The sequence below is a fragment of the Diospyros lotus genome, chromosome 4 (genome assembly GCF_014633365.1).
Source record: "Diospyros lotus cultivar Yz01 chromosome 4, ASM1463336v1, whole genome shotgun sequence".
NCBI classification, from domain to species: Eukaryota; Viridiplantae; Streptophyta; class Magnoliopsida; order Ericales; family Ebenaceae; genus Diospyros; species Diospyros lotus.
The window spans coordinates 3,208,492-3,236,217 of NC_068341.1; the positions used below are offsets into that span (position 1 = coordinate 3,208,492).

The 27,726-nt window shown below is 33.0% G+C and overlaps 2 protein-coding genes across 6 annotated transcripts; one reads left to right on the forward strand and one right to left on the reverse strand.

Moving 5' to 3' along the window:
- Window positions 1-1,316: 1,316 nt before the first annotated feature.
- On the forward strand, window positions 1,317-4,715 carry LOC127798723 (putative calcium-transporting ATPase 13, plasma membrane-type). 4 transcript variants are annotated; one of them, XM_052332279.1, is made up of 2 exons: window positions 1,317-3,118; window positions 3,245-4,715. In XM_052332279.1, exons 1-2 carry the CDS (start codon window positions 1,378-1,380, stop codon window positions 4,417-4,419), a joined length of 2,916 nt encoding a protein of 971 aa, XP_052188239.1. In that variant the 5' UTR covers window positions 1,317-1,377; the 3' UTR covers window positions 4,420-4,715. The 4 variants fall into 4 exon arrangements, with proteins under 4 accessions (XP_052188239.1, XP_052188240.1, XP_052188241.1 ...); XM_052332280.1 differs by having other exon boundaries at window positions 1,317-1,621; window positions 1,796-4,715; XM_052332281.1 differs by having other exon boundaries at window positions 1,317-1,621; window positions 1,805-4,715.
- Window positions 4,716-12,798: 8,083 nt separating this feature from the next.
- LOC127800178 (uncharacterized) lies at window positions 12,799-20,409 on the reverse strand. Of its 2 annotated transcripts, none has more exons than XM_052334638.1 (4): window positions 20,248-20,409; window positions 20,094-20,130; window positions 15,937-16,117; window positions 12,799-13,140 (listed from the first exon to the last, which is right to left on the reverse strand). In XM_052334638.1, the coding sequence occupies exons 2-4, from the start codon at window positions 20,121-20,123 to the stop codon at window positions 13,025-13,027; spliced, it is 327 nt and encodes a 108-aa protein (XP_052190598.1). In that variant the 5' UTR covers window positions 20,124-20,130; window positions 20,248-20,409; the 3' UTR covers window positions 12,799-13,024. The 2 variants fall into 2 exon arrangements, with proteins under 2 accessions (XP_052190598.1, XP_052190597.1); XM_052334637.1 differs by having other exon boundaries at window positions 15,911-16,117.
- Between the last annotated feature and the right edge of the window lie 7,317 nt (window positions 20,410-27,726).

Consider the following 27,726-nt stretch of genomic DNA (forward strand, 5'->3'; position numbering starts at 1 on the left):
AAAAAATGAAAAAAAAATATAATCATTAACCATAATTAGTTACTAAACACAAGCAAAATCTCAATTTATTTCAAAAAAGTACAAAAGCCAATTAGTCCATGACCTTAGCAAAATTCAACTCATCTTTGACTCACAAAAAGAAATTAGTTTCAAATTTATTTTTAAATTATCGAAGCAAAGTAATCTCCAAAGAATTCATTTTTTTGTCAATAAATACTGTTTTTGATTGAATTTTCAAATACACAATTGTTTGAATTTTCTTTTTTTTCCTTAATAAATATAGTTTTGATTGAAATTTCAAACATTATATTTATGCTTCTAATTTAAAAAAAATTAAATTTTCTCATTTTTCTATTGGGTTAGTGATTATAATTTTTCATTTTTTTCTTTATTTTTATCTCTCAAATTATCAACTAGTGCCACTTTTCACTTAAGGGTTAGTTAAGGATATTTTTATTTTAATTAATTTATAATAATAAAATTATGTGTAATTATTTAAAATTAATGAAGGCATTCTAGTCATTTTATTCTCAAATGCGAATCAAATTTTTTGACTAAAAAATAATATCAAAAAAGAATTATCGATTAAAACTAAAAGGATTAAAGTATAAATTAGTAGACCATTTTTTCAATTGTAATCAATAAAACTTAATTTTAAAAGTAATCTGAAATAAAACTAAAAAGAAGATAAAATATTAATGACCTGGCAGCAAGTTTATCTCCTTCGTGAAGAACTTAAGGCTACGTTCTCTTTGATTTTTAATTTTTAATTTTGAGTTTTGAATTCATTTTCAGTTTTCTGTATTGATAGTCTGTTTTTAGAAAGTTGAAAATACGTTCTCTTTGTCATTTTGAAAAACTATTTCTCAAAATAGAAAATTAGAAAACGCGTTCTCTTTGAAATTTTGAAAATAATTTTTTAATAATATTTTATTCAATAAATTTGATTATTTAGTAAATTAAAAATATTTAATATTTATAAATTATTAAAAAAATATTTACATTTTAAAGTTAATGCATTTTGTAATATTTTTTTCATTATAATAATAAAATATGAATAAATAAATAAATAAATGTGTTTTGAGTTTTAAGTTTATTTTGGATGAAAACACTCAAAATAATTTTTTTGTTGTTTTGAGTTTTTTTTACAAATTTTGTTTTGTTTTCAAAAATATATTTTTAAAAATAATAAAGAAAATATATTTTCATTATTTTAAAAAATTAAAAATTAAAAATAATTTAAAAATAAAAAAGAGAACGCAACTTAAAAGTTTGCAGCTGACTTGTCTATAAAGTAAGGGACGAAAACAATCCAATTCCACCAAGCCGGAGTCTTCCTCATTTCTTCATTCTCCGGAGCAAGATTGGTAAACCAAAATGAAGAGATGGCGCTTGGCAGTCACTGCTATCTACTGTTCAAGGGCCTTCTCGCATTTGTACAAACACGTTACGGCCACCAACAAGAAAAAGGTTTCCCCTGCTTCATCTTACGGCCGCCTGGATATCATCAATGTTGTTGAAGAATCGGTCCCCTGTTTTTCCAACATTAGCCACTCAACCCTTGCCAGTCTTGTGAAGCAAAAAGGCCTTGACGATCTTGTCGACTTCGGCGGGGTCAAGGGTATAGCTTCTGCTCTTAAAACCGATATTAAGTATGGAATTCGAGGTGATCCCGAAGATCTTTCTCGGCGCCACGAGGCCTTTGGCACCAACAAGTACCACAGGCCACCCGAGAAGAGCTTCTTCCAATTTGTGTGGCAGGCTTTGACAGATTTCACTATTGTAATTTTGTTAGCATGTGCAGCTCTTTCTCTTGGATTTGGCATGAAGGAAGATGGTCCGAGAGAAGGATGGTATGACGGCGGAAGCATATTCGTGGCCGTGTTCCTTGTCGTTGCGGTCTCAGCCGTAAGTGACTTCAGGCAAAGCAGGCAGTTTGTGAAGTTATCCAAGGTCAGCAGCGATATCCTGATTGATGTCATGAGAAATGGAAGGCCACAACAGGTTTCAATCTTCGAGATCGTTGTGGGAGATGTAGTTTGCTTGAAGACTGGAGACCAGGTTCCAGCTGATGGATTGTTCATAGATGGTCACTCGCTGCAAATCGATGAATCCAGTATGACAGGAGAAAGTGATCACATTGAAGTTAATTTAGCCCAAAATCCTTTCTTGTTCTCCGGAACCAAAGTGGTTGATGGCTTTGGCCGAATGCTAGTCACCTCTGTTGGGATAAATACGATCTGGGGCGAGATGATGAGCACAATCAGCCACGATTCCCATGAGCAGACGCCCCTACAAGCACGGTTAAATCAGCTTGCTTCATCAATAGGTAAAGTTGGTTTGGCAGTTGCTTTCCTAGTTCTCGTTGTGTTGTTGGCGCGCTACTTTACAGGAAATACAGAAGATGAGAATGGAAACAAAGAATTCAACGGCAGCAGGACGAAAGCAGATGATGTGGTCAATTCTGTGCTGGGAATCATTGCCGATGCAGTGACCATCGTCGTTGTCGCAATTCCTGAGGGCTTACCGTTAGCTGTGACGCTTACTCTGGCTTATTCCATGAAGAGGATGATGGCTGATCAGGCTATGGTTCGGAAGCTCTCTGCATGTGAGACAATGGGCTCTGCCACCATCATATGTACAGACAAAACCGGCACACTCACGCTCAACCAGATGAAGGTGACAAAGTTCTGGATTGGCCAAGAATTTGTTGATGATAGAGGCTCCAGTCCAATTGCAGCCGAGGTTCTTGAATTGCTCCACCAAGGTGTCGGTTTGAACACGACTGGTTCTGTTTACAAGTCTCCTTCGGGATCTGAACTCGAGTTCTTTGGCAGCCCTACGGAAAAGGCAATACTTTCTTGGGCTGTTATAGAGCTAAACATGGACATGGAGGAGCTGAAACAGAGTTTTTCTATTCTCTATGTTTCAGCCTTCAATTCAACAAAGAAAAGAAGCGGTGTCCTGATAAGGAGGAAATCTGATAATAGAGTAAGCTTGCACTGGAAAGGCGCGGCAGAGATGATACTCGCCGTGTGCTCGTATTACTGTGATGCCTGTGGAAATATCAAAGCTCTTGACGACATTGAGAGGAAGAAGATTGAACAAATCATCCAAGGTATGGCTGCTAGTAGCCTGCGATGCATTGCTTTTGCATACAAACAGATCTCTGAAGATAAGAATGAACATGAAAATATGCTGCAAAAGATGGAAGAGAACTGCTTAACCCTTTTGGGGATTGTAGGTATAAAAGACCCCTGTCGACCCGGTGTGAAGAAAGCAGTGGAAGACTGCCAATATGCTGGAGTGATTGTCAAAATGATTACCGGTGACAATGTCTTCACTGCTAGAGCCATAGCCACAGAGTGTGGGATACTCGGGCCTGATCAGGACACGGACAGTGGCGCCGTGGTAGAAGGACAAGAATTTCGCAATTACACGCCAGAGGAACGAATGGTGAAAATCGACAGAATCTGTGTCATGGCAAGATCATCCCCCTTCGACAAACTTCTAATGGTGCAATGCTTGAAACAGAGAGGCCATGTCGTGGCAGTGACCGGCGATGGCACAAACGATGCACTGGCTTTGAAAGAGGCTGACATAGGCCTTTCGATGGGGATCCAGGGCACTGAGGTGGCCAAAGAGAGCTCGGACATTGTCATTTTGGACGACAATTTTGGTTCTGTTGCCACGGTGCTGAAATGGGGCAGGTGTGTTTACGACAACATTCAGAAATTCATCCAGTTCCAGCTCACAGTGAATGTGGCTGCGCTTGTCATCAACTTCGTGGCCGCAGTTTCAGCCGGAGAAGTCCCTCTAACAGCAGTCCAGCTCTTGTGGGTGAACCTGATCATGGACACCTTGGGAGCTCTGGCTCTTGCTACCGAAAAGCCGACCAGAGAGCTCATGGAGAAGCCGCCAGTTGGCCGTTCTTCCCCGCTCATCACCAACATCATGTGGAGAAACCTGCTTGCTCAAGCATTCTACCAGATAGCCATTCTACTCACCCTACAGTTCAAGGGAGAATCCATCTTTGGGCTGAGCAGGAATGTTAATGACACTATGATCTTCAACACTTTTGTGCTATGCCAAGTCTTCAATGAATTCAATGCCAGGAAGCTGGAGAAGAAGAATGTATTCGAGGGTGTACACAGGAACAAACTATTTATGGGGATCATTGGGATAACAGTTGTTCTTCAAGTGTTGATGGTTGAGTTTTTGAAGAAGTTTGCTGATACAGAGAGGTTGAGTTGGTGGCAGTGGGGAGTCTGCGTTGGATTTGCAGCCATGTCTTGGCCTATTGGCTTGCTTTCCAAGTGCATACCCGTTCCAGACAGACCCTTTTTCAGCTACCTCAAAGCGACAGCAAGAAATTTCAAATCAATGTGTTTTGTAACATTAAATAATTTAGTAGTTTGAACAGTTACAAAAAGAGAGTGGAAATAAATTAGTATTAGATGTTCCAGTGTGGAAAATAAGGGGTAAAATTAATATATATTTATTGAACTTTAAAATTATAATTATTGATTCACGAATTTTAAATTATAAATATTTACTCATTATATTTTTTTAAACCTCAACCATCTATCATTTATTACAATTCTGTCCAATGTTATGAATGAAAAATACTAATGAAATCCAACGTAGCTAACAAAATTCAAAATAGTCTAATCAAATATTTATTTTTAGCCAAGTCAGGTCCCGTCAGCTCTAAGTCCATTTGCCAACGCATTTAAGTGAGTTTAATTTACTGGAAGCTTAGAGACGGAACTCTAAGCTTCCAGTAAGTGACCAAATTGAAGAATATAATTAAAATTGAGGGTTCCCGCACAACAATGTCGAGCGGTCAAAGGAGGAGTCCAGAGAGGGGCACCATTTTGCGGCGAGGCTGATCTGGTTTGGTTCGCCGGAGTTCAAGCACTGAATATTTGACTTGAGACAATCGGCGAAGTGGTCGGAAACGCGGTCGTGCAAGAACTGGTAATCTGGGTCATGGCTGTACTGCTGGATGGCTACTCACTGGAATGAGTTGGCAAATGAACTTCAGCTGACAGAGAGCTGACTTGGCTGAAAATAAATATTTGAGTGGGCTATTTTAGATTCTGTTAGTGAATTAGATTTCGTTAGCATTTTTCATTTGTGACATTTAACGGAGTTATTACGTGTAATGGATCATTGATGTTAATAAATTTTTAGTAAATTAATAGTTATAATTTAAAATTTAATAAATAAATAATTATAATTTTAAAATTCAATGTATATTAATTTTACCTAAAAAATAAGTAATGGTGAATTGATGTGATAAATCATGAACAAGTTTGCATATAAATTTCTATATATATGTATATATTTTTGTCAATTATTGGCGGGATAAATTGTATAAATGGTCACTAAACTTTACATTAAGATATAAAAAGATTATTGAATTTCAATTTATAGCGACAGCGTTGTTAAATTTTAATTTAGTATATAATTCTGTAATCATCGTCAATTACTATTAAAAGAGACTAATGAAATATTGACGTTTTTGTATTTTAGTACAAAGTTTAAAGATATTTTTATATTTTAGTGTTATTTTTATTTTTTTTGTAACGTTTAATAACTTTTTATATTGTTTAGCTGTCTACGTTGTTAGTCAAGTTAATATCTCATTAATTAGTTATAAAATTATACATTAAATTAAAATTTAGTGAGCTTTTAATTATAAATTAAAATTTAATAATTTTTTTATAATTTAATACAAAATTAAGTGATTATTTAGGTAATTTAGCCAGCATGTGTATGAATACTTTTCGAGAAATAAAAAGTAAAACCCGGCAGAATCAGTCTCTACTTTTTCATTCTAGAATCATGACTAAGGTTTAGCATCCGTAACACTTGCTCACGCCATGACAAAAGCGATCTTTTAATTCCCAAAACGACGTCGGAAAGTGTTACCGGCGACCGCCACTCCAAGTAGAAGTCAAGCCATAAGAACATAAATATCTATTATGATTGTAAATCTTACTTTACGCATTACATTTTAGATGTTTGATGAAATGGTTTCTTTGGGATTTATTTTTAACTAACATATGATTTTTTTTGTCTCTAATATGTTCCCATTCTCTGTGATTGTTATTGTAAGATAATAATTGTGGTTCCTTGAGGAACTAAATGAGATTCTTTACAAACTCTTATTTCATGACCTTTTGTATTGTATGAAAAAAAAATTAGTTTTAAAAATATATTTCATTTTGAGTTTTTATTTACATTTATAATCATATATGATTATACTATTTTACTCTACACGACTTAAACTTGAGGTGACGTGATTGAAAACTTTCTAGAAAACATTTCTAGCATCGGGTGAGAAAATTTTTAGAATGAAGCTAACATGGTCACAAATGGGACTGCTGAGTAAAAACTTACATTTTCCTTACCGTTTAGGTTCAAGGTGATGTAGTCAGAGACTTTCTAAGAAATACTTTTAGTATAAGTTGAGAAAGCTCTTATAAAGAGACTGATATGATCACAAGTGACATTATAGAGTAGAAACTCGGTCAATAAAATTTTAGTTAAATGGTAACAAGTGAGTATTGCATTGGAAGTGAAATTATCTTGTTATCTTTATAATCATTAATTATCATGTGTCACATGTATTATCAAAGGTCAGTCTAAAGTCGTTACATGTTTACACTACAGAATTTCATGTGTCTCATAAATCTCAAGTTCTAGCTCCAAAGAGACTCTCTAATTCAACTTGAACTAGATTAATTGTGAGCATAGTCTACTAGATCCAATTTATTATCATAGATTAAGTTAATTAAGAATTTCTCTAATATCTCAAAAATCTCTCAAATATTTTAAAAATCTTGAACCAACTATCAAACTAGACGCCCAAATGTCACGGCACATCACCTGTAAATAAGAATGAATTTTTAGAGATATAATCATAATAACGGAAGTTCATTTTATATTAACTCATTTTCACCTAACAAGCTTAAACATCCAAGTTCTCTTGAAATACAAATTAAAGTCTCACCTTCGCAAATACTCGATCGATTGGAGGCAACCCTCGACAATCGATCTAAGCATTGCATGTGGTAAAGCAAAGATTCTGAGATCATTTAGATTTTATGTTTGAGTTCTACTTCGTGCAGAGTAATTGGTGAATACTTTCTTCAACTTCATATTCCCGCTGTGGTGGCAACTTTGGGTAGAACGCGGGCAGTTTTTCATTTCATACACTTGTGCTCTCTTAATTTGGAGAATCTTTATATACACTTAGGTAGGCTTTGTTTGTTTAGGGAAAAGCATTTTTCAGGAAAATACTCTATTTTCTTTTAGTGTTTAAAAGTGAAAAAACACAAAAGTCAAAGAAAAATCAATTTCAATGATCTAAAAATTTACCTTAAAACAACACATAAGTTGAGGAAAACGCTTATTTCCCAACTTCTTTTACTCTAAAGCTGACAATTAGCCTTTTTTCGTATTTGTTATCACCATTTGTTTGCGCCACCATCTACCTCATCATTGTCATTTATGTTTGCCATCTGTCTCATCATAGTCGTTTAAGTTGCCATCTCGCTCCATTGCCAACTCTCTCTTTAGTGCTCTCTCGATTTAGTCTTCTCTATTTCTTTTCTTTTAACTCTCTATCTCTCTATTTGTTTGATCACAATAAATATTTAAATTCTTAAATTAGAGTTAAAATGACAAAAAAAATATATTTTTAAAAAAATTTAAAAAGTTATTTTTTTAAAAAACTTTTTCTCCCAAACAAAGAGCCTTGGTATGTGCGTCCCCCATCCGTTAAATGGTTAAAGTTTTATCATGTTAATCAACAATTTCATATATTAACTAGTGTTATGAAATTTTAATTATTTAATATATAAGTCACTTCAACACCAAACCTATCCAAGAATTTTTTTAATAATTTGTGCCTTTGCCTTGTGCGTAAATTTTGGTGCTACCCATCATCAACTGAAGTGATGTGAGGAATGATACCTGTCACTGACGTGTGGACACGTGGGGGCCATAGTAGAAGCACACGATGGTTCGCCGTGCAACAACCTGCAGGAAAGGTGCCAACTTACCAGGCAGGGAAGAGGTGGTGACAGCGAGCAGGCTGACAGTGGGGATGGGGAGGAAGCACGCGGGCGAGGGGAGACCCTAAGGACAATTGAATTAAAATTATTACAATTATTTATTACTTTTAACTTATTTGTTTTGGGTATTGAAACAATCTTGAATCGAACTCAATTTGAATTAAAATTTAAACACTCACGTGACACCCAAACTTCTTGGTTACCTAATCTTGACAATGTGGGGAAGGATAATGCTACATGTCCTGGAAAAGTTACAGGAAGTTTTACAGGAAATTTTTTAATTTCTTTTTTGATTTTTATTAATCTTTCTCGGCATTTACGCCGCCCCCACCCTATTTAAAGACTTAAAAAATCTGATAGAAAACTTGCTCCCCCACCATATTTAAAAACTTAAAAAGTCTGATAGAAAACTTGCTATCAGATTTCTTGAGCTTATTTAAAAACTTAAATATGATACTGTACAACAAATATTAAGAAATCTGATAGTATAATGCCATCCGCATAATAAATATTTGAAAAACTTAAAAATATTCAATATGAAGCCCAATTTCTTTGCCTTTTAATTTTTTGGCTGCTCATTTGGAGACCTAATCTCTTACAACATTATCAACAATCATGTGGATATGAAAATGAGTTTAATTTCAATTCTTGTCATTGTGCATTTTGTAACTGCCATTTGGTAAAAATTTTAAATAAGGATTTTGTTGGATATGAAAATGAGTTTAATTTCAATTTTTGTTGGCACTAAACACTTATTAAATATATTTTACCTTTTAACGTCAAATTGTTTACCTGGCCTTTTAATTTTTATCTTCTTCCCTACTTCTCTCTTTCTTCCCTGTGCCTTCTTCCTCCTCGTTCGCTCGGCTTGCGTATGATCGAGCTGCCACCACCGTTGTTTGCAGCGGCAACTGCCTCCTTCACCAGTCGCCAGTCGCATCGCCCGTCAACGCCACCCGCATCGATTGGATCCAATTAGACCCGACTAGATCCAACCTAACCCGATTAGATCTAATCCGACCCGACCCAACTAAATCCGATCCAATCTATTTAATAGCCAGATCTATCATGCCAAGACCCTGATCTCGATACGGTGTCTGCATAGTCTTGTATGTCCAATGCACCCCACAGTGCTTATTTACCCCTTACTTTAGCCATGAGAAGTGTGCTATTGATTTTTTTGTCATCTACAGAATTCTTAGTGCAAAAAATATCTCAATTCTCCTGACCCAGCTTTTAGCAAGGGATCTAGGCGACAGCTAGAAAGAGGGGGATCACGGATTCGATCAGTGGAGGCTTGGCATGGGTGAAGGTCGATGACGATCGTGTGTAGGCCGAGCGAACGAGGAAGAAGAAAGCATGGGAAAGAAAAAGAGAAGTGAGGAAGAAGTGAAAAAAATAAGGAAAAAGAAAAAAAAATTAAAAAAATAAAAGGCAAAGAAATTGGGCTTATTTAAGTTTTTAAATAAGCTCAAGAAATCTGATAGCAAGTTTTCTATCAGATTTTTTAAGTTTTTTAAATATGGTGGGGGAGCAAATTTTCTATCAGATTTTTTAAGTCTTTAAATAGGGTGTGGGGGGCGGCATAAATGCCGAAAAAGATTAATAAAAATCAAAAAAGAAATTAAAAAGTTTCCTGTAAAACTTCCTGTAACTTTTCCGGGACATGTAGCATTATCCATGTGGGGAATAATTAATCGATTGACCCTAAAGAAAGGACAGTTGACTCCATTTGTGGGTGGGGGCAGAAGTTCCGTGGAGTTGAGGGTTATTGACGTAGTGAATTGGCGTCAATCCCGCGTTAAAGATGACAAGTCCTGGTTATGATAAAGATTGATATAAGACTTCAGCCAAAGACTTTAGTACCTAGCTCGGTCTTAATTAAATATATTTGAATCAAAACTGGAGAAACATTAACCATGTAGAAGGTCTGTAGATGGAAATCATTAGTGACAGAAAACAAAAAGTAATTTTCCCTGAAGTGAAAGAAAAGAACCTAGATTGTTTAGAAATTTAGATATCGATTGTTAATTAAAATATAGATTCAAAAAAATGAGATATAAAAAATATTATAGATGAAAATATTTTTTATTATATTTATTAAATTTATTTAGTATTTTTTTTTTAAAAAATAACTTGACTTTTTATGTGAAATAAATTAGTTAAATTTATCTCTCCCATCTTTAAATGAATTTATTTTGAACCTTACATATATATATATATAAATGACCTATATGTCACTCAATACATTTAAAAAAATTAAACAAAATAATTTAATAAAAATCTTGTAATACTTCTTAACTTTATTTTAACTATTTCATATCTTAATTTAAAAAATATTTTAATTTTATTTTTATATAAATTTATTTTATCCGCTAACTTAAAACAACAAAGAATGTGAATGTATTCACACTACTTATTTCCTTCACGCCCACAGCTAGATGTGAATGTGTACGCATGTCCCTTTTCCCCACTACTTCCAACTTCCAACCATCTTTGTCAAATTGGAATTTGTTGGCTAGAATTTGTCAACGGTCGAGTCCTCCTTAAATGATTCTCTATTTAAGTATTTTTTTTTTTTTTTTTAGATGATTCTCTATTAAGTTGTTACTATATCTTTGTTTTATATTTATTGTATTATAAGTAAAAACTCAATAAAAAGATTTAAAAAGTTTAAAAGATCAAAATATTTTTTTAAATTAAAAAGATGTAATTTTCTCCTAATTTGGGAGAGAAAAGTGATCATACATAATGCACAATCTAAATAAGTTTGACATTTAAAAATCTCTCTAAGAGGTATACGAATAAAGAGTGTTTATTTTTTAAAATTAAAAAATAAATATTTTTAAACATAACAAAAAAAGTTTATATTTTTTAAAAAAATTAATAATTTATAAAAATAATGCACATGCAACATTGACGGTAATGCTATAACTGTTTAGCCACATCATCCGAAAATTTAATATAATTTTCTTTTCAAAAGCCCAATCCAGATGAAAATATCAAGACTGGGCCGGGCCTATCCAAAAGCCCAATCTAGTTTCACTTCGTTTTATCACCCAAAATGGGGGACACAAGCAAAACGCCTGGTCAAGTTGATGAATGGTTCCAAGCGATTTATATATTTCTAAACGAAAACCCGTGCTTGAAATAGAAAAATTAAAACACGTGTTGAAACACAAATGCAATTATTAGCCCATCTAAGCTAAAGCCTTTGGACCATCAAACCCAAAAACTAAAAGACTATAGACTTTGCATCAAAATTATTTTATTTGACAAGTTGGTTGACAGTAAGTAAGCTTAATTAGAAAAAAAAAATAGCTACAAGAGAAGAGACTCGCCAATTCAAGCTAATTCAAATTTGTTATGAGCATGAAAAACCCTAATAGACCCAGTCTACTCTTATACACCTGATCAATCGAAAATTTCTCTAGTATTTTAAAAATTTCTCTAATCATACGAGAATTTGAATTCAATAACCAAATTACACTCTCAAGTCACTTCACATCCTTTATAAATAACAATAAACTCTTATAAATATAATCATAATAATAGAAATTTATTTTATGCTAGACCACTTTCTCTTTATTAGTTTGAGCGTCGGAATTCTTCCAAAAGAGAAAAATCTTACCTTTATAAATACGCAATTCGAGGTGGAACTTGGTCATTTGTTCGATATCATCAGGTGGTAAACCATAGATTATGAGATAATTTAGGTTTTATTCTTGAGTTTTACTTCGTGTTGAGTTTTTTCTGTACTGTCCACGATGAAAATTTTCTGAACATTCTCCCAATGTATCGTTGGTTTTAATTATTTATTTATTTCTCGCAATCTTGTTCTTCTTTATCTATTAATCTTTGAGATCTGTCCATAACCTAAATTCCCTGGTTGTGGTGGTGACTTTGGGTAGAACCTGAGAGCTATTAAGTTTTTCATTTCATGTACTTATACTTGTGCTCTCCTAATTTGGAGAATGTTTATATATAAGCTCCATATTTTCTCTATTTTTTAGTGTTTGAAAGTAGAAAAATATAAAAGTCAAAGAAAAACTAATTTCAATCATCAAAAAACTTAACTTAAGACACACATAGGTTGGGAAAAATGCTCATTTCTTGACTTTTTTTGTCCGAATGTTCCTCAATTAGCCTCTTTTGTGTTTGTTGTCACTATCCATTTGTGTCACCATTTACCTCGGTGTCTTCGTTGTTTCTATTTGCCGTTATCATTTAGGTCACTATTTAGCTCCATTACTAACTCTTTCTTTGATGCTTTATCTATTTAGTCTCTCTCTCTCTCCTCGTTTGGCTTTTTTTTTTTTAGCTTTCTATCTCTCTCTTTGTTTGTGCACAATAAACATCCAAATTCTTAGATTATAGTCAAACAACAAAAAAACACATATCAAAAAACTTTTTTCTCTGAGAATTATTCTTTTTAAAAACTTTTCCCCCAAACAAACAAAGTCTTAGTATATGTCTCCCTCCATCTTTTAAATGGTTAATGTTTTTATCATATTAATCAACATTTTTATATATTAATTAGTGTTAGGAAATTTTAATTATTTAATATATAAGTCACTTCAAGTATCTAAGAATTTTTTAATAATTTGTGCCTTGCCTTGCGTGTGCATTGTCACTATAAGTGAAAATTTTGGTCCTACCAATCATAAACTGAAGTAATTTGAGTAACGACACATGTCACTCGTGTTTGACGAAGATCGTCGCCCGCATCAGGCAACAGATTATTTTTGATTATTTATAATGCTTAATTTGGAGGGGTGAAAGGAAAAGAATTGAAACGACTGAGGGTGTTCATCCAGTTCAGACTAAATTGATTTTAAATATATTATCCAAACAAACAAACGAGGTGGTTGGCAGGCCACGCCGCCATCGCAACGACACGTGGGGGCCGTGGTAGAAACACACGATGGTCCGCAGTGCTACAACCTGCAGGAAAGGTGGCAAGTTCCCAGGGCAGGGGAGAGGGTGGTGACGGCGAGCAGGCAGACGAGGGAGACAGTGGAGTAAGGAGGCAGGCGAGGGGAGATGTCGACAGCTGGCACAAATAAAAAAACCAAATAATATTATATGCAACAATTTAACAAATAATATTATATGTATATTATTATTAACAAATAATATTATTATAAGAATTTAACATCAAAAATAAACTACGATCAAACCATTACTTATTTGTTGTTGTCGGAATACAACAATTAAAGCTTATTTGTTTCGAAAAAACTTGACAAAAAGTCAACAAAACCTAGTGAGAAGATGGAGTAAAACTTGTGTTGTAGGATGGCATTGGAAAAGGGCCAAAAGCTACTGGAGGGATGACTCGATCCATTGTTTGGAGAGAGCAAATGCACGGGGTGAGACTCGATTTGAAACAACCTAAAAATCACCTCGAGGAAGTCACCCAAAAAAGAGCCACCTGAAGGGTCTTCAAAGTAGAGAGGACCTGAAGGGTCTTCGGCATGGCCACCGGGTGATGGGTCTTTGGGAAAACTATGAATGCCTCTAAAAAAGGGTGTTTGGGAGCTCTAAAAGGCCTTCCAAAAAAGTTATTGTTGTTTGAGAGAGTTGATGGGCATTAAGAGGTGATGCTTGGTCTTTGGATCTATAAGGTAGGAAGTAGTCAAAAGGTATTTAGAGATCTCTCTTGCGTGGGCCCTTTGATGTCTAAGTTAACTATTGTGATGATGCAAGTATAGTATGATATGCAAATGTGGGCTTTGAAAAAGTAAGTACTCTTTGAAAGAGATGCTATAGAGGTGTATGTGCGTTGGTCTTAGGCTTTGAGATCAAGATCTAAAGGGTTGAAAATAGGAACCCCAAAGATATATATAGGTATTAAAACATAGCTTTAACAACTTTGGCTATAAAAAGAGTTTTCTTCATCGAAAAATATTTTGACACTTCTTAATACATTTGATTTCAACCAAACACCCAAAATTCGTGTCAAAATGAATATTTTTCATTTCCAAAGAAAACTTTAATTCATTTTCAAATGCCAAGAAATTAAAGTTTTTTATCATCAAAATATTTATAAAGGCAAAACATCAATCTCCCTCTTTTTTATGATGATGACAAAATTTACAATGAAATACCAAAAAATCTCCCCCTTTTTGTCATAAATAAAAAACGATATATTTCAAATAATTTTTTCACTAGACAAAATGAGAATTGAGCAAAATAACAATAGGGTAAGAATACTTTGGGGCAAAATAAAACTTTACGAACACTCTCTTAATAACATATATCAAAAATATTATTCTCCCCCCTTAATCAAGGCATGTATTAAAGATTTTAAAATCGCTTTGACAAAATAACACCCCCTTAATTTGAGAAATCTGATTGAAGAATTTGAAAAGAATTTTGAAATCAAAATCATAAAGGCAAATTCATAATTCAAAAATCATCCAAACTGGTACACATGGAGAGATTAGGGATATAAATGTACTACTAAGATTTTAATTGATAAAATCTTTCTAACTCTTTTGGAAAAAATTGAGTATTATTTGGGGTTGATTTTATTCTTCATCCCCTTTTTCTTCATGTAAATTGATTATCCATTAAAGACCTGATTTTGAACTTCATTTGGATGTTAAGCAAATCTGTAAAAAATAATTCATTCACAAGTTTTTGGTACCCAAACCTCTTTGGGTCACCATAGTTAGCATTGAAAGTTTCCTTTGGAACTTATATTTGTTTATATCTTGTGGAAAGATTTCTTATAAAACATTTGTTAATAGAATGTCCACATTTTCCACAATAATAGCAAATAATTTTTGAATGTAAGGCAAAAATATGTTTTCTTTTCACCAAACCACCTTGCCTTTTTCTTCTTTTATGAAAATATTTTCTTTGAATCTCAATGGCATTTTTCAATTCTTCTTTTTCTTTGTTGGTTTTTTCAAGAGATAGTTTTGAACATTGATTTTTCTCTTGAGTTCATCATTTTGAGTTTTTGAAATATTATTTCCATTATTCCAAGAATCTTTTTTTCTTCTTTTAATGAACTCACTTCGTCATCTAGATATTTTAATTTCTTCTTTAAAATATTATTTTTTAAACTAACATTTTCAAATTCATTCATCAAATCGTTAAATGCATCATGCAATTCATTAATTAAGAGTAAAATTTGAAATTGAAAAAATAGATTGGAAAGTTACCTCATCTTCTTCCTTTGCCATGAGTTATAGGTTGGCCAATTCTTTCACTTGGGATTCATCACTTGAAGATGAATCTTCTTTCCTCTTGAACCTCTTCTCATATTTCTCTTTTTTCTTAAGTAATGGACATTCGGGTTTGATATGTTCAAATTTTTTACATCCATAGCATTTGACTTTACTTCTATATTTCTCTCCCTCAAATTTATCCTTCTTATTTCTTAGGTTTCTTCTATCTTTTAATTCTTTCAACTTTTTCCCACCAAGGAATCTTTTGAACTTCCTAGTGAGTATTATAAAATCATCATCATCATCATCTTCTTCCTCACTAGAGAAGAATATGAAACCTTAAAAAAAAAAAAAATTCTCATATTTTTTCTCAATTATCATCTTTATTCATTATGATCTCATGAGTCATTAGAGATTCAATCAAATCATCAATAGATAAACTATTTAGATCTTTAGCCTCTTGAATAACTGTTACTTTAGGATCTTATTCTTTGAGTAGATTCCTAAGAATTTTTCTTTCTCTGAAAAAGTTTTTTTCTCGATCCTCTAAACATGTGACAATATTATTAAATCTAGTAAACATATCCCTAATAGATTCCCAATATTTACTAAAAAAAATTCATACTCATGAATTAGTAGATTTACCTTTATTTTCTTGACTTGACTAGTACCTTCATGAGTGACCTTCAATTTATCCCAAATTTCCTTGGCGGTCTTGCAAGTAGACACCTGGTTGAATTCCTCGAGGCATAGAGCATAGAACAATGTGTCCATGGTTTTTTTTTTTTCCCCCTCTTCTGTCCAAGCCTCTATTTTCTCCATGTTTGAAAGCTTGATTTTCTTCTCGAGGGACTGGAAAATGATGATGTATTGCATAAGAAAACAAGACATACGTTTCTTCCAATAACCATAATTAGAACCATCAAAGAAATGAGGATGGGAGGAAGTTGCTTTGATTCATAAATTAAGATGAACCAAAAATATGTGTCATTGAGAATCTTTAACCTTAGGTTGTTAAAACTTTGAAAAAAAATGGAAACTTGGCTCTAATACCAATTGTTGCAATTGTATAGGAATGACATCACAATCCAAGAGGGGGTGAATTGAGTTTTTAAGAAATTGAAAACGTTTTAGGAGGTTTTGAAAGAAAAATATGAAAATAATGAAACACAACCAAAAATAAATGCAAGAGGGACATAAGCGACTTATAGTAGTTCGGGTAAACCCAGATCCACTTATTTATTAGTTCCTTACTAAGGATTTCAAACACTTCACTAAATACTCCTATCACACTTGGTAGGCCCTCTAGCATAGAATGCTAGGAATACAAAATTTCCTACCAAAATCAATAGGCCCTCTAGCTCACAAGGTAAGAAATACGAGAATGATGTATAAAGAGAAAATTTGAGAGATAAATTTCTTAGTTACAATGATCTCTCAAAGATAAATATAAAGACTTGAACAAATGATACAAAAAATAATCAAAACCTTTTAAGAGAAAAATGAAAATACAAGTATAATGGAGAAATAAAAATACAAATGTTATCTCAAATGAATTTATTCTTGCTTGTTGATTTTCTCAAGTGCATCCTTGAATGGTATTTATATGCATCCCAATAGCTTCAAAAGAAATTAGCCGTTAAAGAGCCGTTGGAGCTTGCAAAACTAGCCATTAGAGAGATCTGCGACAAAAACGATCAACATGCTCAAAGAAACGATTGATTAGTTAGTTCAAATATTCAAAATTCGATCGACACTTAATGAAGAATCGTCAACAATATTGATGAACGATTGACAGTTCATGGTGCAGACGCGGTCGATATCAAACAACCAAAAGCTTACATAAAAACGATAAATAGCTTAAAAATGATCGACATTATAAGAGAAAAAGGTTGACTGTTTTCCAAAAATTATTGATAGTTTTTGAATTGTTGACTGTTCCTCAATACTGTCGATCGTTCTTCTTCAAGTGTTGATCGAATTTTGAATATTTGAACTAACCAATCAACCGTTTCTTTGAACAAATCGACCATTTTTGTCGCAGGTCTCTCTAACGACTAGTTTTCAAGCTCCAACGGCTAGTTTCTTTTGAAACTCTTGGGATACCTACAAATACCATTCAAGGATACATTTGAGAGAACCAACAAGTAAGAATAAATTCATTTGAGCTAACATTTGTATTTTTACTTCTCCATTCTATTCGTGCTTTCATTTTTCTCTCAAAAGGTTTTGATTATCTTTTGTATCATTTGTTCAAGTTTTTATATTTATCTTTGAAAGATCATTGTAACTAAGAGATTTATCTCTCAGATTTTCTCTTTGTATATCATTCTCGTATTTCCTAACTTGTGAGGTAGAGAGCCTATCAGGTGTGGTAGGAAGATTTAGTGAAGTGTTTGAAATCCTTAATGAAGAGTTAAAAGAGTGGATTAGGCTGGATTTAGCTGAACCAATATGAATTGTTTATCCCTATTGCATTTATTTTTGGTTGTGTTTCATTATTTTCATATTTTTCTTTCAAAACCTCCTAAAATATTTTCAATTTCTCAATCACCGAATTCACCCCCCTCTTGGGTTGTGGTGCCATTGCTATATGATCTCAACAATTTACACCTATTGAATGACTAGGACACATGCATTCGTGCACAGAGACGCATGGCCCAACCTTTTAGTTGAGGGTGCATGGGTCTTTGGGTGTCCCAGGTTAGACTCGAAAAGCCAAAAAAAAAACCCTCGAAAAATTAGTCTTCAAATGAAAGAGACCTAATAAGGGGGTAGGCCAACTTATTAAGGAACAACGTAGGAAAAGTTAGGGGAGAAAGGTTTTTCGAAGGCCTCGGAGAAGTAGTTTGACTAGATGGCAAACTAGGTGGATAAGCTTGGTTTTCAGGGAAGCGAGTCCCCAAAGGGTCTTCTGTCGAGTCTTTGGGAGTGCCTTGAAGACCTTCCCAAGCAATTTAACCACCTTTAGGGGAGTTACCATTTCGAAGTGGTCCCTAGAAGGATATGTAACAACATATACAAATGAACACAAAAATTTTATGTGAAAAAACTCAAATGAAAACACTACAAGAATTTTGGGTTTTAGCGACAGTGTAACGACCCGCCTCCCGGAGCCCCTGCTAGCATAGAGGATCCGTGAGAGAGTCATTATTAAAATGATATCGAACAATGACACAACTACAACACACTCACAACAACATAACCCTTATTTAAATCATAATCTCTTTTTATTATAACATCTCATAAATATCTTTACAAACCTTTCATCACTTGGGCCCACTTGGGCTTACATAATATGCCTCCATCTCACAAACATAAAGCATTACTTTCATCCAGACACACGACACCCAGGATCTAGTTTCGGGAAAGCTTTGCACTTGCTATCACGACTCGACGGTCTGGACCCAAACCCCGATGAACGCACCTGCGATCTCAGGATATGCTGACCTGGAATGATGTAAAACAAACATGAGTCGCGAGACTCAGCAAGCTCATGAAAGAAAGGTTACAGGTTTAGGATAAGACTTTTCCCATGACACCCCATGCAATTCATGAAAATGCAATCACGCCATGCTATGATCCATACGTACCTTACTTCTACATGCATAACATAAAGTAAACTGCATATAAGGAACCAAGGGCCCACATAAGTCACGCATTGGCACCCGAGTCCTACATACATACCTGTTGGCAACCTTCTATAGGCTATCATTCCATACCATTTGCCTTACATGTCCATTCCTGTCCCTCACAACATACTTTGTTGTCGTGGGTCTCATCCCAAGGTCTTTAAGTTGCCATGGGTCTCACCCCAAGGTCTTTATGTTGCCGTGAGTCTCACCCCAAAGTCTTATCGTGGACCACACCGCCGTGGGTCTTACCCCAAGGTCTTACCGTGACCACGCCTACCACCCATACTTATCACCTAAAACGCACATTCTCACCATGCAACAAATAAGAAATGCAACGGCTTTTGTAGCATAAACGTGATGACAAGGCCCCATAAACCAAGCATCAGGCCATGCTAACGTCCACATAAGAATTCACACATGCGAGATGCCTCTAAATGCATATGCTCACCTAAGGTACCCAAATTGGCTCTTAGACCAACCGGGTCATGTAAATGCTCACACATCCCATCACACACAAAGCATGTCCCCACGTGAATGCAACCCAGCCACTTGTGGCACACATATCATGAAATGCACAAACCAAGGCGGGAATCTGGAGTACCAGCTCTTCTGGCCGTCTAGCGCTTATCGTAACAACCGATGACTGGCGCCCATACATCCAGCCATCAACTGCCACGACCCATGATCAACAGTCAGTGACTTTGTACCCATACCCTTAGACACACTTACTGACACTATTAATTTTATATTCTCTAAACTTACATTACATAACATTTCTCCATAACTTTTCATGTACATAATCCCATGAACATCATAATATCATTCTCATTCTCATCTCTTACAACATGGAAGTGAACCACTTATTTTTCCTAATTAAACTCTTTAACGTAATCCCATAAATCATACCGACTCTTCTAAGAACCTAACCCATTGGGTTCGGCATCATTCCCAAGATAAATGGAACGATACAAAGCTCCGTAACGATCGAAATAAAAGACGGCATGACATCCTTACTTAGCTTGTCTCATTAACAATAAAGTCATTAATAAAATAAAAGTCATAAAATGGTTACTACGTGGATTATTATTATTTGTGCGTAGAACCGAGTCATGGTGAGGGAGGGTTTAGAGTATAAGAAACCTCGAAAACTTTTGCGAGAAATAAATAACGCGAGAGGAGGGTTAGGAGCTTGCCTGTAGACAGCCGATCGTAACTTCTCTCATACTCCCGCTGCGAAGTAAAACATTTAACATAAAATAATAAGTTTACGGCCTATATTAATCAAATCTAACCGTATAAAATTCGTGATTTAAACGTATAATACTTATAATAATTTTACCCACTTACCCGGATATTTTAAACACCGATTAATCCACAAAATCTCTTATTTTTTCTCACTTTTCCTTCCAATTTTAGCTGCCGAGCGCCTGCTGCCCTTCTCGCTCAACTTCTCTCTTCCTCTCCCTCTTTTCCTCTCTGTTTCTCGTCAGCAAAAGTGGCTGAATTGGCCTTCAAATTGAAGCCAATACTTGCTGCCAAAGTTTATCCTATTTATATATCACCTAAGTGGCTTTTAAGCCACAAAATGATATGGCTATGGATGCGCCACGCACAGCACACACAAACACATATATATATATATATTAATTAATTAATTTAATTTAATTTGATTTGATTATCTCTTTTATTATTATTATTATTCTTATTATTATTTCCATTATTATTATTTTTGCCACTATATGTTATTTTATTATTTTCATTAATACTTTCAATTAATTTAATTAATCACCTTAATTTCCTATTTCTTTAAAATATCATAAATAAATATTTCTCAAAAATTTCTAAATATTCTAAAATATCTACAAACATCCAAATTAATTATTTTTAGTTGTCTCCAAATTTTTAGGATGCTACAGACGGAATATTTCCATCACTAAAGCCCAAAAATCTGTCACTAAATTAGTTTAGTAGCGAATTAGCATCTGAACATATCCGTTGTTGAAGTGCTTGTTGCTAAATTTTTGTAGTGACGGATCCGTAGTCAATTTAGCTATAGATTAACGACGAAAATATTTTCGTCGCTAAATGATTTTTTTTTAAAATTTAGAGATGAAAATATTTTCGTCATTGATTCTGTAATTTTTTAAATTTAGCAACAAAAATTTCTGTTGCTAAAGTATATTAAAAATTAAAAATTAAAATAATTATTTTATTAAAAAATAAAAAATATTTAGCGACATAAATTTTTTGTCTCTAAAATATATTTAAAAATTAAATAAAAAATTAAAAAGAATATTTTAATGACAAAAATGATTAAAAAATTAAAAAAATTAAAACATTGAAACTCATTGAATTTAACTTTAAAAATTCAATGTTGACATATAATGAAGTATCTAAAAAGCCAAAAGCAAATGACTACTCTCACTATAATGAGCATCCCACAATATCAAGTTACATGTATAGGCTGCTAAAAATATTTGACCAGTACAACGAGATATAATTATAATCAACCGGAATTAGTCTTGAAAATTTTGAATAGCGAAGATGCATCTTATGATACACAAGTCATGAACTCATCACCTTAGGATATGATGTGACAATCAGGCATCTTTGGGGCCAACATTGAACTTGGCTATGAAGAAGCCAATTGTATCAAGTGGAGAAGACGGATCAAATCTCTGAACAAAATGAACAGAGAAGGCTGCATATATATACAACCTTCCCCTGTCCCTTACAAAGCAGTGTCTCATGCACTAGGGGACACCCTTAGTAAATGCGAATAACCTCTTATTATGCTGATATATTTATACAAAAAGGTCTATAATCCTACCAGAAGTAATATTCTAGATAATTCTGAAATATAAAATAAATATATACTAAACCTAAAATGATTAGGCTCAGTGCTTCATAATCCTATTTTCCCTCCTAAAATACTAAACCTCTTATTATGCTGATTAGGCTCGGTGGTTCAATTTTCTTGATTGTATCAGCAGCAGTGTCCTTGATGCTATCAAAGTTGGCAATAAATAGCTCATCAACCAACTCAATACTTCTCCAGTCAGTGCTCTCTGAAGACTCTAGGGTTTTTCCTTGGCTGAATGTTACAGGAGTGTATATTTGCGATTAATTTCATATTTAAAAAATAGAGAAAAGCATAAAGCTTGATATTTTGAAGCAAACCTACAACTTCAGAACTATACTACCAGAGCATAGGAAAGACATCAAGTCAACAAGTCACAGTACAAAAAACCCAGTTTCCTTTATCCTTCAACAGTTGGATTTACTCGTCCCTCTTCACTGCACTGTTTCAGTTAGATTTATTGTCTATTACACATGGGAATCTATGATATGCATGCTTAATGTGCTGAATAGAACCTCATATTTATCCAAAAATATTCAAAACCCACTGGATCAAGCCCACAGCATTCAAGTGTTAGTAACTCTACAATCATGAACCCATGCCAGGTTTGACACTTGTAAAATTGTGAAGTACCAAAATGGAACACTTTTAACACTTGGAGAATACAGAATGTGACCAACATGTCTAACTGGACAATGACTTTACCTTAAACTCCCATTCCATTAATTAAAAACGCTATATTAGTTTCCAACATTTATCTTAAGTAAATATGAAATTCAATTGTCCCATAAATATGTTGGTCCGGTTAATATAAAATGCAGATGATTTAATTAGAAACATAAGAGAAACAACAAAGGTTTTAAAAACATATGAAAATATATTGGAACAAAACCAATGATAAGATTGATATATGAAAATTATTAATTAGGTTGGTAAAAACAAAATTATCCAAACTTTCATTATTCTCTGAGACCCAAGGAGCAATTTTAATTTTATTTCTAGGTAGAAAAGACCAAATTTGAATTTTGCACAAATAATGTTGATTATAACACTCAATTGTAGTTCAATATATTTTAATTCTATTTCTAAGCAGTAAATATTTCTCAAATTTTTATTTATTATTTAACACCTTAGAAATAAATTTTTTGAAAAAAGAAAGGCAAGTTACTATATTATTTATAAAACTATTGTCTTCATAATTTCATAATTGGTATATGGTTACAAAAATAAATACATTCTACTAATTAATTAGTATTTCAAATTTCAAAGTTAAATATGTTATTTGAAGCCAAGAACCATAATATTGAATTTAAAACCAAGCATAACACAACAACAAAGATTGAACCAAACCTCTCCAGCGAGAACAAGGGAGTGTGCAAGTAACAGATGGAACTTCTCCAGCTACAGATCGAGAGGCAAGGGCGACCTGCGAGCGAGCAAGCTAGAGGTCAGGGTGAGGCAATGAAAGAGGGGTTAGATCGAGGGGTGAGGGCGAGGGCAAAAGTGAGGGTGAAGGTGAGCCGCGAGAGGCAAGAGCGAACACGAGGTAGCTGGCTAGCCGTGAGAACGAGGCAGGGGCGAGAGTGAGGGTGAGGGCAAAAGAATCAGAAAGAGGCAAAGATTAAGGGAGGAGAGGGCGAGAGAGCCAGAGAGCTATGTTGCACGGAAACGGGAGACGTTTCCGATAGAAAATTGAAACACGGAAACAACATTTTTCTAAAAAGGTAAGAAACGGAAACATGGGATAAACTGTAATTTAAAAAATATAGGATTTTTTTTGTAAATATAATTTTTAATATAAAAAAATAAAAAAAATATTCAAATATAAATAATAAACATAAGTTTCATAATGTATTCAAACAAATATAAACATAAAGTGCACAATGCATTCAAACAACTATCAACAATATTTAAAAAGTTCTATTATCCTTACATGACTTATATTTTATGCGCATGAAATATATTAATTTATATATTTAAAATTTAATTTCTATTTCTATAGATAAAAATTTATCCTTACTATTTAAAATCTCATAATCAATTCATAAAATTTAACCTTACGACTGTTTTTATGGTTGCTCTATATATGTTAAGTCTTTTCTTCTCATTATAAAACAAATGATGATGAGTGAAAGAGTGAAGAATGATGGGTTGGAGGAATCTATGGGAGAAATAATATTAGATATTTGGGACTAAGAATTAATGAGGATTTGATTCATAGAATCTTGATCTGGTTTACATTCCTTTCTCGAGAAGAAATAAAAAGAATAAACAATAAAACATATGAAGAAGAAGTATTTTTTTTAATTAATATATGAGGAGACACTCATAATATAATAATATATATATAGGAATAGGATAGTGGTTGATTCATCATATATATGGTAGAAAGCTCGATCGGCAAACAGATTCAATTTTTTAGGCTCCAGCACTATAATCATGCGCTAGAAACGCGTTTTCAGCCAAATTATTAAAATTTTGAAACGGCCCACAAGTCTTTGAAAATTACATAAACGGCTTGAAAAACGTTTCGGGCCATTTTTCGCGTTTTCGAAATGGGAAACGGTTTGGAAATGCCAAAACGGCATCTCCGGACCATTTCCGTGCTTCATAGCCAGAGAGAAAGACGCAGGGAGGGAAAAGAGTTTTCTGGGAGAAGAGAAAGTTCATTTCTTTAATATTTAATATTAAATAAAAATAATATAATTTATTAAAATAATAATAATTATTATTTAATTGATAAAAATAATATAATTTAAAATTATGATAGCTGATAAAATAATTTAAATTATGAAAAATAATGTTATTAATGATTTAATGAATAAAAATAAAATAATTTATGATTATGATAACTGATAAAATAATAATCTAAAATATGGTAATAAAAATAATTTAAATTATTGCATCAAATTAATATTTATTTAAAATATAATTATATTATAAATCTAATAATTCTAATAAATAATTTTGATATATTATAAATCTAAAATTAATTTTTCTTTTTTTATTTTTTGGTATTTAAATAAATATTAAATAAAAATATCACAAAAATAATTTAATGCATAAAAAATAAAAATATAAGAAAAATAAGATTAGGGATGAAAAATATTTATTGAAAAATAATTTATATGTATTTAATATCGATTCAAAATATATAAAAAAAACATCAATTTTAATTTTCAAATTCTGAATAAGCTAATTATTGAATGAATATATCAAACATAGCGGGACGAATTCATAATTAACTTAAATGAATATAACAGATTTGTTTTTAGCCACTTCACTGAAAAAAAATATTTTTGTACAATCAAACAAATTAATTACACTCTATAGTCACTTATATGTAAGATACCTAAAATACCCTTAATGATATTTTAAAATAGAAAGCCCACATTGCCATTAGCCTCATTTACTAAAATACCCTTGTCTCTTTCACTGACATTTCCCCTCTCTCTTCTCTTCCAATATTCACACTCTTACTTTCTTCTCTCTATTGCTGAAACCATCAAACTTAAACATTCTTCATACATTCAATCTTTTGCTTGTTGGGTCATTTAACTTTTTCATCAATCATCGCAACGACCTCATAGAAGTCACATTCACGAGAAGTTTCTCTTTCCAACAAGCATTTAATGTATTGATTTTGATTTATATTTATTTTATTTTTCAAAAGTATTTTTGTATTGACATTGCTTATTAAAGTTGTGTAAAATGGTTGTGGTTGTGAAGAAAATATTTTTAGTAGATATTCATTCCATATCTGTATGGAAAAAAAAATTTCAAAAAAGGCACATCATCATCGAAATTTTTGGAAGTAGCACATTGTCATCGAGCTTTGTTGGAAAGCCTATCGAGCTTTTTTGGGAAGCCTATTGACTTTTTTGCGAAGCTTATTGGGCTTTTTTGGGAAGCCCATCGAGCTTTGTTGCAAACCTATCGGGCTTTTTTGGGAAGCCTATCGGACTTTGTTGCGAAGCCTATCAGGCTTTGTTTCCCACCAAAGCCCGATAGCAATTTCTTGCAAAATTTTTAATTTTACAATTTTTTTTATAATGGGGTTTTTCAATTTGAAAAAAAATTAAATCACTGATTTGGAATTACATTTTCAAATTTAATTTTATAAAATATACTAACATCTACTTAATTCCAATGTAATGTATAGAGTTGTTTGAGATGCATTTTCTGTTTAATTAACCCAAAAGAACATAAAAGAGATCAAATTAGTGGTAATTGAACCAAAAGAAAATTAAAAAAAAATAAAAAATTGGCAAGAAATATCCTAAAGCCTATCGGGCCATGGAGATAGCATATCGGGCTTTGTTGCATAGCCTATCGGGCCATGGAGATAGCATACCAGGCTTTGTTTCACAACAAAGCCTTTCGGGCCATGGAGAAAGCCTATCGAGCCTCGTTGCAAAGCCTATCGGGATTTGTTTCACAAGAAAGCTCGATAGGTAATTTCTTGCCAATTTTTTATTTTTTTTATTTTTTTATAATATGATTTTTTTCCTACTTTCCCAATAGTTTGAAAAAATTAAATCACTCATTTGGGATTACACTTCCAAATTTTATTTTATAAAATATGCTAACATCTATTTGGTTCAATTGTAAACACTTGATAGATAAAAAGAACACTTAATCATCCATCCATTCTACTTAATTCTAATGTGATGTATAGAGTTGTTTAAGATGCATTTTCTGTTTAATTAACCAAAAAGAACGTAAAAGAGATCAAATTAGTGGTAATTGAACCAAAAAAAATAAAAAAATAAAAAATTGGCAAGAAATATCCCAAAGCTTACCGGACCATGGAAATAGCTTATCGGGCTTTGTTGCACAGCATATCGAGCTTTGTTTCACAATAAAGTCTATTGGGCCATGGAGAAAGCCTATTGAGCTTCATTGCAAAGCCTATAGGGCTTTGTGTCACAACAAAGCCCGATAGGTAATTTCTTGCTAATTTTTTAATTTTTTTAATTTTTTTTATAATGGGGTTTTTTTCCTACTTTCCCAATAGTTTGAAAAAATTAAATCATTGATTTGTAAACACTTGATAGATAGAAGCAACACTTAATCATCCATCTATTTTATTTAATTCCAATGTGATGTATAGAGTTGTTTGAGATACATTTTTTGTTTAATTAACCCAAAAGAACGTAAAAGAGATCAAATTAGGGGTAATTAAACCAAAAAAAATAAAAAAGTTAAAAAATTGGCAAGAAATGTCCCAAAGCCTATTGAGCCAGGGAAATAGCCTATCGGGCTTTGTTGCATAACCTATCGGGCCATAGAGATAGCATATCGGGCCATGGAGAAAGCCTATCAGGCTTCGTTGCAAAGCCCGATAGGTAATTTCTTGCTAATTTTTTAAATTTTTTAATTTTTTTTATAATGTGGTTTTTTTTCCTACTTTCCCAATAGTTTGAAAAAATTAAATCACTCATTTGGAATTACACTTCCAAATTTTATTTTATAAAATATGCTAACATCTACTTGGTTCAATTGTAAACACTTGATAGATAGAAGGAACACTTAATCATCCATCCATTTCACTTAATTTCAATGTGTAATATAGAGTTGTTTGAGATGCATTTTCTGTTTAATTAACCCAAAAGAATGTAAAAAAGATCAAATTAGTGGTAATTGAACAAAAAAATAAAAAAAATAAAAAATTGGCAAAAAATATACCAAAGCCTATGGGGCCATGGAGATAGCTTATCGGGTTTTGTTGCATAGCCTATCGGGCCATAGAGATAGCATATCGAGTTTTGTTTCACAATAAAGCCTATCGGGCCATGGAGAAAGCCTATCGGGCTCCATTGCAAAGCCTATCGAGCTTTGTGTCACAACAAAGCCCGATAGGTAATTTCTTGCCAATTTTTAATTTTTAATTTTTTTTATAATGGGGTTTTTTTCCTACTTTCCCAATAGTTTGAAAAAATTAAATCACTGATTTGGAATTACAC